This window comes from Papio anubis, chromosome 5 (genome assembly GCF_008728515.1).
Source record: "Papio anubis isolate 15944 chromosome 5, Panubis1.0, whole genome shotgun sequence".
NCBI lineage: Eukaryota > Metazoa > Chordata > Mammalia > Primates > Cercopithecidae > Papio > Papio anubis.
The window spans coordinates 128,673,755-128,687,227 of NC_044980.1; the positions used below are offsets into that span (position 1 = coordinate 128,673,755).

The 13,473-nt window shown below is 38.4% G+C and overlaps 1 protein-coding gene across 3 annotated transcripts; it reads left to right on the forward strand.

The window, feature by feature from the left end:
- Positions 1–430: 430 nt before the first annotated feature.
- On the forward strand, positions 431–13,110 carry FBXL21P. Of its 3 annotated transcripts, none has more exons than XM_031666472.1 (5): positions 431–2,640; positions 6,124–6,490; positions 6,955–7,077; positions 10,017–10,188; positions 10,556–13,110. In XM_031666472.1, exons 2-5 carry the CDS (start codon positions 6,125–6,127, stop codon positions 11,197–11,199), a joined length of 1,305 nt encoding a protein of 434 aa, XP_031522332.1. In that variant the 5' UTR covers positions 431–2,640; position 6,124; the 3' UTR covers positions 11,200–13,110. The 3 variants fall into 3 exon arrangements, with proteins under 3 accessions (XP_031522332.1, XP_031522333.1, XP_021795404.2); XM_031666473.1 differs by lacking the exon at positions 431–2,640 and adding an exon at positions 3,665–3,961; XM_021939712.2 differs by lacking the exon at positions 431–2,640 and having other exon boundaries at positions 4,141–6,490.
- The last annotated feature ends 363 nt before the right edge of the window (positions 13,111–13,473 follow it).

Consider the following 13,473-nt stretch of genomic DNA (forward strand, 5'->3'; position numbering starts at 1 on the left):
CGCCGCGGCCTGCGGTGGGAGGCGGCCTCTGAGGAGAGGGCGCGAGGCGGGGCCAGGCGGGGCGGAGCCGTGGGCCGCTGCGGTTTGCGCGCACCCTGGCGCCTAGGCGCGTCTGTGCCCCCAGTGCGCGGAGCCGGCCTCCTTCCAGCCAGTCACGGCGCCGACTGGACGCCCGGACTCCAGCGCCTTGGCCCGGCCCGCGAACGCCGAGCACGCGCGGAAACCCTTTAAAGGTAGCACATCTTTCGGGTGTCGCGGGGGCACCGCCGGCGGTGGCGACGTGGGGCGGGATGGGCGCGCTCTTCGAGCCCGGGAGGCGTGTGCTTGCGCCCTGCGCCACGTCTGGGCTGTCACCTGCGGCCCCGCGCCCCCTGGAGCGACAGCTTCAGCCGCCCGGGCCCGGCCGCCCCCGAAGCCGGGGTGAGCGGGACCTGACTCGGGCCGCCAGTGCTGAAGTGCAGCCCCAGGGCGTCCGCTTTCTCGCGGGGCGGGGTTTCCGCAATGCTGGGCGCCCACCCGGCCACCCCATGAACCGCTCGTCTGGCTCTTCGGTGGAGTGAGCCTAGAAAGGGCGGCGTTCGTCCAGTGATCACTGATACCCTACCCGAGGTTGCTTTTTGCACGACTGCTTGCAGCTAACTTCGCAGGAGTAGATAGTTACCACAAAGAAATGTCAAAAAGTAGCCTTCTCGCGAGTTGAAAGCGCTCATCTGTGCGCTTTAAGGTGTTCCGTCTTTTTCTTTGGCGAGTGTGCCTTTTAAGACGCTTCCAAAATAAGAAATTGAAGAAGAAATTATGATTATTTTCTCCCGGAAAAATCTTGCAAAAATGATTTCTGGAAACACCTGTGTTCGTTGTTAGCTCCCTTAGCATGCCCAGCCCTAGGCGGGCTCCCCCTGGCTCGGAAGGCCTCCCTGTGGATGGGCCTTGCTTGCTGTCCGCTCCCTTTTCGCTTCCAGAGTCGGAGACACGACTTCGGGGTCGATGTGGAGAGAGAAACAGATGCCCTTGGCGCCCCCCATTCAGGGATTTTCACAAACTGCCTAGTTCAGCTTTGCCCCTTGCGTCTCCAAAGGTGTTTTCAATCTACATATATTTGGGAAACTTCAGTTTTCATATGATTTATTTAAAAATAAGCATACATATTATGTTTATTAGGAAGTAAAAATTTTCTTCTTAAATAGATATATACTGATACCACCGAGAGACTTGAGTGTAGAAAATTGCTAAACCAGTGACAAAATGCCAGAACACTGCAAAGATGGCAACTTCTGCTTTAGGAAATATTTGACATAAATATTTTTCATCTTTTGTCTCCTTAATACCTGGGTGATATTTTTATTTGATTTGATATTTTAAAAAGAATTGTAACTTTTAGACTTAGAAGGGAACTTAGAGTCTCATGGGCTGCAAAGTACATAAATCTTTTTGGCAGCGTCTCCAACAAATTATGTTTTGTTCGTTGCTTGGATTATATTTAGTAGAAAGAGGTGTTGCCCCATTCTTTTGTTGGAAAACTGTGTTTTTACGTGCATTTTGGAGTGCCAGGCTTCGGCCCTCCTGTCCAGGCCATGCTTTCCTTGCCATTGCACTGGTAACTAGGATTCCAGACTCCTTAACATAGACCATCTGCCTGGGGCAACAATCTGATGGCTCATCGTGAAACTTTAGGAAGGAGATTAAATACAGGACATTTAACAGTTATTTCCGTTTACTTTTGCTGCTCCCAACAAATTTATCCACCCGTTTCAGATAATTTTGCGTCTATATTCTGTTATCTGTAGTATTCTCCTATTATTTCTATTGTTGTGACCATTGAAAACTTGAAACTATTAAAAGTAACTTTTGGGTATTCATTTCACCAATCTGAAAGAACCTAGTGATGGTGCAGAGGAGAGCTGCTTCCATGGCCTTTAGTGAGTTGACTGTGGATGTTCAGTCTTCATCTCATCTGTCTTTGATAATCTTGCCCTCAAGAATACTGTGGGCAATCTCTTAATACTTTTAGAGATCCCATTCACGTGGTCACCTGATCTACCAAATTAGAAAACACATCAAAAAAGACATTTAAGTTAAGGCGGTTAGTGGAGCTCCTCAGTGCTAATAAACTTGTTTCATACTCTGAAATTGTGCTGAAGATCCATGTCCAACTTTCTCTTTTCTCCCTTTTTGGAAGAATGGCTTATCACTTGGTGGGGTCCTGTATTCTGGTCTTGTTCCGTACCTGTCCTCAAAATTCTAGTGACTATGAGACAGCCATCACGTTCCTTCAGCAACCAGAGAAGTAATTCATCTGATTCAGAAGACTTCAGTGAACTGATCTGAGATAAGTAGTGGTGCACTATCTTCTTATTGGTCTTAGGTAGCAACTCCCTATTGATATGTCAGTATTATGTCAGTATTCTCACATGAAGAATGGCCTATTGGCACAGAAATTAGCCATAAGTGTAACTCAGGAGAAAAGCTTCTGCATTAAATAAAATTGTGTGTTACCTGATTTGAGGAATAACTAGTAACTCAACTTGTCTTTCTTTTATTTTTGGTGTTTCACTGAAAGTGTGCCCTGGAGTTCCTTTCCCTCTGCTTCTGGAATAAAGGAAGGACAGCCAACCGTGGCATTATCTGGAAAACTGTGGAACAGTAGGTGGCAGTGAGGAAATCAAATGGTAGATCCTGAGCTCAAATACATTCCGCTAGCCTGTCCTCCCCAATTCTACTTTAGGAGTTGGATTCAGAGAGAAATGAAAAATTAACAGGTGATAGACAGTAGAGTTTTCAGGGAACTGTTTAGTAAATTAATAGGTTGCCTTGTTTACCTCCTCTGTGTAGTTGAGTTTGGTTTACAAAAGTAGTAGAATGTATTTATTTATTTTTACCTTACAACATTTATTCATGATGCCAAGGCTGTAAGTTTTATCCTGCTGTAGACCTGTATTACTATTTTCTTCAATTTCCATAGACTTTCCTGCTAACTCTGACAAGTCATTTTCCTGAAATTTGGCAAACCTCAAAGAGAGTATGACTGAATCAATGCCATCTCTATCACTATATATGAAATGATTTTTAAATATGAAGCATATATTCTATTAACACAGACTAGTCCAACTATATTCATACAGGAATGATAAAATAATAAAAATCACATGTCTGCCTCTTTAACTGTAATGGTATTATGCGCTGCTAAAATCTGGAACTGGAAGATTTACAAAGTCTATAAACAAATAATTGTGGTCATGAATTCTCTCACATTTGTTGTAGTATCTCTCTATAGACATTAATTAAAATGTGGATTCTTAGAGTCCATTCACTCTTTGATCCATAGACTTGGTAGAGCCTCAAGAATAATTCCTGGGAATTGTAACAAGATTTCCACTAACCACGCTAGTTTTTTGGAGTTTGTTTTTGTTTTATTTTGTTTTGTTTTTGTTTTTGAGACAGGGTCTCACTCTGTTGCCCAGACTGGAGTGCAGTGGCGTGATCTCAGCTCACCGCAACTGCTGCCTTCCTGCTTCAGCCTCCCAAGTAGCTGGGATTACAGGCATGCACCACTACCACCCAGCTAATTTTTGTATTCTTAGTAGAGGCGGGGTTTCTCCATGTTGGCCAGGCTGATCTTGAACTCCTGACCTCAAATGATGCACCCGCCTCGGCCTCCCAAAGTGCTGGGATTACAGGCATGAGCCACCGCACCCAGCGGGGCTAGTTTTTTAATGAACAACAACAAAAAACAGTTTCAGAATCAATAATTTCCTAACAAAATCCTTCAATATATAGAGTGATATATAAAGAGCCTAAGCATAGAAATTACTGGGTGTTTATTTATGTATTCTGATGAATGTGTTTTTGTGGTATTTTACCAAGATAGGAAGTGAAATCAAATAGATGTTGGTGAGTACCCCACGGCAACCATTGCTTCATTTCATTGGTTCAGAGTGAACTCTAATCCGGAAGCCTTCCTTAGGTAAGAAAGGCTTGAAAAAGAAATGATCGACTTTTTAAATGGCCACATATCTTTAGGCTAGACTCTTTAGATTAACGTCTTCAAGCTAATAAAGATCAATTTATCTAAAATATATTTTACAATATACATAGCTATAAAATTACATGAAATTTTTGATTTGTAGATGAGTATAATCTTTATGCTTTGAAGATTATACAACTTAAAAGAAAATTAAAATACTATTTTTAAGAAGTTACTGGTATTAATATAATACCCTTAATTACTTATTGCGATTCTACTATCAGTGAATTGGCAATTTAATGATATTATTAAATAATTTTAACAATCCATGCCACATACAATGAGATTTAATATATAGCACAGTCCCTCTGTTTAGAACTGCAAGATAGTTTTCTAACCTGGCATTTGAGTGATGTCTTTATGTTAGCATCACTGGTTTTCAAGTAAAGGATTCTATTAAGGGTAACTTCTTTATAAAAACTTACTGAAAATTTATCCATTTTGTAGATTTCCAAATGATACGGTTACAAGCAAAATGTCAATGACTATGCTCCACATCAGAGTTTAGAATCCAGCATCTGTTCTTGTACCTTTCAGTATTAAGGAGTTAGTATTGAAGAGTAGTAGATCAGGCCTTTTAAAATAGCATATGCTTTGAATTCTTGGTAGTCAGCAGTTTCACATGGTCTACATAGTATTGCTGGACAGGGCCTGAGTCATGCCTGTAACTGGTTTAGTCAGACTAAAATATGTGTAGTAGCTCTTTTGCCTGATGCTTGAGATGCAGCTTTGTAACTATTTTTGCTTCTCATTTCAGTTTTCCAAACCCTAAAGATGACTTTTCATTGTGTTCAATGACTTTACGGGTCATTCCTGCTTCTGGGATCAAAGTCTATGTTGTGCTTAAGAAATGTGTCACATCAGACACAGTGAATCACAAGACAGAGATATTTACATATTGCATAAATATTTTATTAGATTTCAAGGAGTGTTTCAGTTATGACACTGAATCTTCTGTGTGTACATTCCTAATATTGCAGGGGTTAAAGGAGGGTTATATAGTTAACCAAAGTTCAGTAAAGTTCAGAACCACTCTTACCATTATTTTATTTTGCCTTTCAAATAATTGTATACTTAAAATACTTTGTATTCTTATATAAAATATATGTACAAGATGACCATATATACTTGGACATATCTGGACTTCAAATTTGCTAGAACTTAGTTGCGTCCCAAGCTGGCTAGTATCTGGACATTCATCATTTCTGTTTGGAGGGTAAGAATGCTCATTCCCTGGCTGCTTTACTGGAGAGGATCAGGTGTGTTGCTTGAACTAAGACCTTGTCCCTGCCATATCTAACTTCTCTGCGCTCCTGTGTCCTGGCTGTCATCTGAAAATTGTTGCAGATCATTTGAGTTTTTGTTAGAATTTTGCTTTGACTTAAATAATGAAAACAGTTCAGAAAACTGCACTGAACAATTTAATATAACAACACAGACTGCAACTAAACTATCTGCTGGTACTTTAATCCTCACATTGATCTTATAGGTACTTTTCTTGTTGGAGATGAGGAAACTGAGGCTTAGAGTAATTTGTTCTGACAAGATCATATGGTTAGTAAGTAGCAGAGTAGGGACTTATCTAGACCTTTGCTTTTAATTGTGTTTTACTATCTCCCAGACCTCCCAGGTTTTTGTGTATGTGTTTTTTTTGTTTGTTTGTTTAGCACAATTGCAATGTGATACTTCCTCCTTTGAAATTAAAATACAATAATTGACTAGGAAAAAAAAAAAAACCTGGGACATACACTGCTTCCTTGGACATTTCCTCCTGAAAGCCTCCCAAGCCACCTCCTCCACACACAAACTCAATCACATGCATCCTCTTTTCTTTCCATTGAAACTTATCCCAACTTTGGTCCTAGCATTTATCACTGTATTTCACCATTTGACCATAGGTCTTTGAGAACAGTACTTCTTTATCTCTGTATGCCCAGCATGAGGTAGCACCTATCCATGCGTGAAAGTGGAAGATACCTACTAAAATTGTATTAATTAAACAATTTTTCATTTTCTAATGTTATTCTGTACAGTTAGAGTGCCAATATTTGGTGAAAATGTGAAAAAACTATCAGACACTGAACATTTTCTAATGTTTACAGAATGAAGAGGAACAGTTTATCTGTTGAGAATAAAATTGTCCAGTTGTCAGGAGCAGTGAAACAGCCAAAACTTGGGTTCTACTCTTCTCTCAACCAGACTCATACACACACGGTTCGTCTAGACTGGGGGAGTTTGCCTCACCATGTAGTATTACGAATTTTTCAGTATCTTCCTTTACTAGATCGGGCCCGTGCATCTTCTGTATGTAGGAGATGGAATGAAGTTTTTCATATTCCTGACCTTTGGAGAAAGTTTGAATTTGAACTGAACCAGTCAGCTACTTCATATTTTAAGTCCACTCATCCTGATCTCATTCAGCAGATCATTAAAAAGCATTCTGCCCATCTTCAATATGTCAGCTTTAAGGTAAGAAAAATAAGCATTAAATGGAAACCATGACTTACATTTTGTTAACAATGCTATTGTATATCTAGAGCCTTATTTTGAGGCAGTCAGTGAGTTTTGCAAAGCATTTTATCCGAAGCGGTTTCCTGTTTTTCTACAGTTATTTGCATCGATTGAAGTGTAGAACTTGAACTGTAATTGAAAAACTTAAAATGCAGTTTCCATCATTTGTATGCTGTTATTAAAATTCAGGTAATTGTAAAAGATTTGAAAATATGAAGTGCTTGGAAAGCTAATTTGTCATCATCTCTGTTTTTCATTTTATAGTCTGAGACATTTTGTACGAAGAAAAAATACTCATTTATACAATAGCTCAAAGGAATGAATAAAATTTTGCAATTGAATTCTACTAAATAATTACATTGCCATTATTTCTGATAAATTATCATCAGGAAATTATTTGAGATTAAAAATTGTCTGTCTAGGTTGACAGTAGTGTCGAGTCAGTAGAAGCTGCCTGTGGTATACTCTCTCAGCTGGTAAATTGTTCCATCCAGACCTTGGGCTTGATTTCAACAGCCAAGCCAAGTTTCATGAATGTATCAGAGGTAAGGATATTATGCGGTTTTGGTGAGCTAGACTAAAATCCCTAAAGACTGCCAAACTAGGCAAAAGCCATTTTTTCCTAAAGACAGACCATCTCCTATTTGTATTCAAAGTACTATTTCAAGCTGTTTTCTGTTGACTAGCACTTATTTTTGCAAAAATAGTTTATGCATGTTTTCATTCTTTAGATGTATTTTGTAACTGTAGTCATTGTTCCCACAGTGTCATTAATATAAAATTTGGATATTGTGCTTATTCTATTTAAATAACAATTTATGTAGTTACTTTGAACATGGAGCATGTAGAGGCAATAGTGGATGTTTTTCCTGGGATTCTGTGGCCTCTCTTTTGGAGGTGGAACAATATAATATTTAACTAAATGAACCTATGCTTGTTAGCATGATGTTTACATTCATGCAGTAGGAACTCCAAAAGAAAAGTGGCTTAAAAACATGATCAAAGTATATTTCTCTCACATTAAAGAAATCGATAGGTGAGACAGTTCATAGCTGGTATGAAGGTGGTAGGAACCTAGGTTTCTTCCAGCCGCTCCACTCTCTCCAAGGTGTTTCTTCAAGATGACCATCTGAGCTCCAACCATCACGTCCTTGCTCTGGGGGCTAGGGTGTTAGAAATGGGGGAAGAAGGGTGTGCCTTCTCCTTACCAAGGAGACCACCCATAAGTACTACACAGTGTTTTCTGTTTACCTCTAATTCTGACCACACCGGATTCCAGGGAGTCTGGGGAATCTTTGAGCTGGGTGGCAGTGTGCCCAGCTAAAAATTGGGACTGATTTAACAAACAAAGGAAGAATGGTTGCCAGGAAGCAACCAACCATGCTCTGCCATAGAAACTAATACCGTATTCTCCTCATTCAGGCTTCAACCTGAATGCCGCCTTCTTGGAGAGCCCCTCCTTAACTGTGAAAATGGCACCCCCTGCTCCAGTAATAATGTACTCTACTGTTGCATTATTTTTATCTTCTTCATGTCATTCATCAGTACTTGAAACCACCTTATTTTTTTAATGTGTTTATTCTCTTCTCCTTACACCAAACATAAACTCATTGAAGGCAGAGATTCTATTTTGTTTACCATTATAAACCTAGAGTCAGAATAGTGTTTGATACATGATAGGCATTAAATTATGGTAGTTGGTAAAGCTGGCTAATGGACATTTTCCTGTGGAAGAAGATAGAGGAATAGCAGCATCTCTCTTATAAACTGGGTCATGGCAGTCTTCTAGCCAGTATTTCTGCTGGCCTATTTATCTTCTAAAGGGATGTACTGAAAAAAATAGGTCATTTAGGGATTAGAGTAATGTAAGTAATCCGATGAAATTTACCACTTCTAGATAGTTATTTCTTTGTTTATGAACTACAAAATCAGATTACCTTGAAATTCTTCTTATATTCTAAAAGCTGTCTCTAATGTTGCACATCAGCTTCCAGGGCCAGCTTCTAGGTTCGCTGATGCAGTCACCAGAGCTAGATACCAGGAATTAATTAGCAAGCTTCATTTCAAGCTCTGCCTCTACTGTTTAAAGTGAGCTCTGTGGATCTCTCTGAGACTCAGTTTTTTAAATCTGTAAACTAAGGAAAAATAAAAGTATAGCATTTTGCTAAGCATAAATAGTACTAAACTAATACATTGTTATTATAATGAAATATGTACTCTAATAGTTTTTAAAGTCATCCTTCAGGACTAAAGCAGTCAGTTGAAAGTTGATTAAAGGGAAACTAAACCTTGTGTTTATATTTCCCTAATAATTTTGGCACCATAAAATTTACTGAAGAAGTCTAGCCTTGTACCATTTCAAAATTTGTGTAAACTAGTTTACAATTAGTGTAAATCAATAAGTTTTCTTATAAATTAATGAACATTTATAACCAATTTGGTCATTCTGTTAGGCATAATAGAACCTTTGATAGAATCCAACTTGATTGATTTTGAAAAGGGAAAAATGATCATGTACAGATTTGGTTTCCAGACTTTCTGTCTTTGCCAAAAGATACTGAATCTGAAAATTTCTGAAGTTCTACTAATTTTCAGGTCAAACTAGAAGTAAGCTTTAATCTGTCAGTCGTCAAAGCATTTATAGACTTGGATTTACTTTGGATAATTTGCTAGGAAAAGGATGTCACCGAAGATTGTGAAATCTTATAAAATGAATTAAAATCTCATTTATTCATTCAACACATTTTTATCGTCCATTTACCATGCTATGTGCCAGATACTATTTTAGGTGCTAGACATATGGGAGTGGATAAATCAGATAAAAATTCTGTTTCTTCTAGGGTAGGGGTCAAAAAGATTCAGATAGCAAATATTTCAGGCGTTGGGGGCCAACTAGTTACACCGCAACTACTCAACTCTAACACTGGAGTCTGAAAGCAGACACAGATGCACAGACAATATTTAAATAAAGGGCATGACTGTGTTCCCATCAGACAGTATTTAGGGATACTGAAATTCAAGTTTCATGTAATTTTCATGTCAGAAAATACTATTCTTTAAAAAATTTTTCCAACCATTTAAAAATACAAAAACCATTCTTTGTGAGCCATACAGAAACAGACCATAGGCTGGATTTGGCAAGTTGTCTGTAATCTACCAACCCTTGTTCTAGGAAGTAAATATACAATAATTATGTCCTTTTAATATTGAAAACCAAATCCTTAATTGAAGTAATCGGAAGACATTTTTTATGAAATCTTTGAAGCTTTTTTTCCTCATATTTCGTTTATCAATTATAAAAAGTATAAAACTATACTTCATTATAAAAATATCTTCTACTGGAAAATGATTCTGTGGAAACAGCCATATGTTCATGGTTCTTACTATGTTATCATTAGCATGTATTGGTATAGTTTTAGTGAATTACTTAAAGCTGTACATTTTAAAATAATGTTTTCATAATTTTTTCTTATGGCCATGCAAGTCTCATTTTGTGTCAGCACTTACAGTTGTTTTTATCAACTCAAAATCATTATCATCAATCAAAATTGAAAATACACCGGTGGATGATCCTTCATTGAAGATTCTTGTGGCCAATAATAGTGACACTCTAAGACTCCTAAAAATGAGTAGCTGTCCTCATATTTCATCTGATGGTGGGTTACATTTTTTAAAGCTAGAATGATATGATATTTTTATTACAATAACTATAAAGATGCAGTTTCTTTTTGAAAATTATATTCCTATGAATCATAAATTATTTAAGTAAGTTTTTTCAAAAGATTTCTTAATCTGCAAGATAGGTATAGTTATAGTAACCTTCTCCTGAGATATTTTAGTTTTACATATATACACATGATTTTCATTATATACTTAATACCTCCTGGCAGACATGCTCTCAGAAGTTGTTAGATAGCTTTTTCACAAATAATGAATAATTAATAGCAAATTTAAATTTACAAAATACTGTATTAGGATCAGTATGATTCTTTGTTCTTAAGAATTTTCCCCAACTTCCCACAGGAATTCTTTGTGTAGCTGATCATTGTCAAGGCCTTAGAGAACTGGCGTTGAATTATTACATCCTAACTGATGAACTTCTCTTTGCGCTCTCAAGCGAGACTCATGTTAACCTTGAACATCTTCGAATTGATGTTGTGAGTGAAAATCCTGGACAGATTAAATTTCATGCTATTAAAAAACACAGTTGGGATGCACTTATTAAACATTCCCCTAGAGTTAATGTTGTTATGTACTTCTTTCTATGTGAAGAGGAATTTGAGATGTTCTTCAAAGAAGAAACCCCTGTTACTCACCTTTATTTTGGTTGTTCAGTCAGCAAAGTGGTTTTAGGACGGATAGCTCTCAACTGTCCTCGACTGACTGAGTTAGTGGTGTGTGCTAATGGTCTTCAGCCTCTTGATAATGAACTTATTTGTGTTGCTGAACACTGTACAAACCTAACAGCCTTGGGCCTCAGCGAATGTGAAGTCAGCTGCAGTGCCTTTGTCCAGTTTGTAAGACTGTGTGGGAGAAGGCTAACACAGCTCTCTATAACGGAGGAAGTTTTGATCCCTGATGAGGATTATAGCCTAGATGAAATTCACACTGAAGTCTCCAAATACCTGGGAAGAGTATGGTTCCCTGATGTGCTGCCTCTCTGGTAATTGGCTACCAAAGATTCCGAAATTGTTGTTTTTTTAGATCAGTATGATTAGCTGCTTTCTATCTAAGCAAATGTAAATTTTAAAATGTGTTGCTGACATATTTTAGGTCAAATATTTGATTGTTTGCAAAGTGTCTTAATGGATTGCTGCAGAAACATTTGAAAAAAAATAAGAAATTTGAAAATCAAGGAATTGCTGTAAATAGGGCACAAGCCCTGTATGTGGATTAGATGGTTGATATGCCAAAAACTGCAGATGGTTTCTAAGTAGATTTCTCAGCTTTCCTTGAAGGCATATTGTAGCTTGCTAAGTAAATGTGTAATATTGAACTTGGATTCCGTAAGTTATGTCATTTACTTTATTACATTGTTTTATTTGATTCTATTTTATCTTGGTATTAATGTATTTTATAAAATATAAAATATTTTAAAGCTTATTTAATTATAACATTTTTAGCACTATATGAGATCATCTTGTGATTCAATAAATAACTTCTAATTTCCAAGGTACTTCAGATTCTACTTTATTATATTGAGAGATAATGGACATTCGATTAAAATTTTAAAATACTAACTCATTTCATAATGATACTGATGTGAAAAGAGAAGAGATACTCATTCTGATTGTTAGTTGGTACACTATTTGAATAAAGCAGTAAATGCCGCAGGATGTGTTTGGGAGGGAGTCAGCATTCGCTGCCTCCTGCTATGGATCTGGAAGTGTGTCAGATCCTCTGCATAAGTGATCTTAGAATTTAATTAGCAACACAGTTAGAACTCCTTAGTGGCTGCTTATTGTCTTGAGGGTGAAGATCTAGCCTTAAAATAACCCACAAGGCCCTGCAAGGTCTGGTCCCTCCCTGCTTCTTTTGCCTCATTTCCCATCAAGCTGCCCCTTGCCCTTTGGTTCCCATTTCCTCTCAGTTCCTCAGAACTGCCCTGCACCCTCTAGTCACAAGGAATTGACTCGTACCTCTCTCTGCCTGGCTTACTCTCTGTGCTCCTCAGATCTTTCCTCTAGCTGTATGTCCTTGATCATGGAAGCCTTCCTGGACACCCGGCCCATTCCCCGCTCATAGGTCAGATCCACGTTGTGCACTCTGTGCTGTGCACTCAGCACCCTGGCTTTACTGTGCGGCACTTATCCCTGTTATAATTCATCACTTATTGGTCTGATTATTACCGGTTTGTTCCATTACACTGTAAACTCCATCAGTGCAATATCATTGCTGGTTTTTGCTCCCTAGAATCGGCCATGCTAGTGGTTTTATCCCCAGAATCGGCTGTGCTAGTGGTTAGCACATAGTAAGCACTCAGTAAATTTTACTTGAGTACTTTGGTTTTCAAGCTTGTTCCACTCAGTTCGCCCCACAGTATCTTAAATTTCTAAGAAATCAGTTAAAGTAAAAAGAGACAAATATGTTCATCACTTTCCAGTTTGGGATATTAGGAAAAAATTACAAGTTTTTTTTTTTTTTTAACCTATTAAGCAATTAGAATACATGGTGATGTGTAAATGGAGGTTTAAAAAAATAGCACTTTTATATCCCTGTATTTAGAGACTATGTGTGTGTACATTCTCACCACTGTGCCATGTCATTTCTCACTGTAACGTCTGTAAGGCTTCTCATATCTACCTATATGTTCCTCCCTCTCAGAACAGTATTGCTACATTAGTAAGTACTCCATAAATGCTAGTGGAGCTGATTTTACTGGTTAAAAAATAAAACCAATTTCTTCAGGACTGGGGTGGTATTACAATTACAGATAGTATAATTTATACCTTAAGATTTCAGGAGGATATGGAAGCATCATATAATAGGGGACTTAAAACTGGATTAGGGGCTGGGTGCGGTGGCTCACGCCTATAATCCCAGCACTTTGGGAGGCCAAGGCGGGTGGATCACAAGGTCAGGAGTTTGACACCAGCCTGGCCAATATGGTGAAACCCTGTCTCTACTAAAAATACAGAAATTAGCCTGGCGTGGTGGCAGTCACCTGTAGTTCCAGCTACTCGGGAGGCTGAGGCAGGAGAATCACTTGAACCCGGGAGGCAGAGGTTGCAGTGAGCCGAGATCACACCACTGTACTCCAGCCTGGGTGACAGAACGAGACTCCATCTCAAAACAAAACAAAACAAAAAACCTGATTAGGATAACAGGACAAACAAATAGCTTGATAGAGATGGAGTTGGGGATCAGAGCAGTGGTGGACATTCCGAAGGGATAAGCCTCTGGTCTCACCTGGGATCACTCTACCATGATATGTTCTAGGA

Coding starts and splice junctions, on each gene's coding strand:
- FBXL21P (XM_031666472.1), top strand. CDS start 6,125: ATGAAGAGGAACAGTTTATCTGTTGAGAATAAAATTGTCCAGTTGTCA. Junction 6,491..6,954: donor TTCAATATGTCAGCTTTAAG/GTAAGAAAAATA, acceptor TTGTCTGTCTAG/GTTGACAGTAGTGTCGAGTC. Junction 10,189..10,555: donor TCCTCATATTTCATCTGATG/GTGGGTTACATT, acceptor AACTTCCCACAG/GAATTCTTTGTGTAGCTGAT.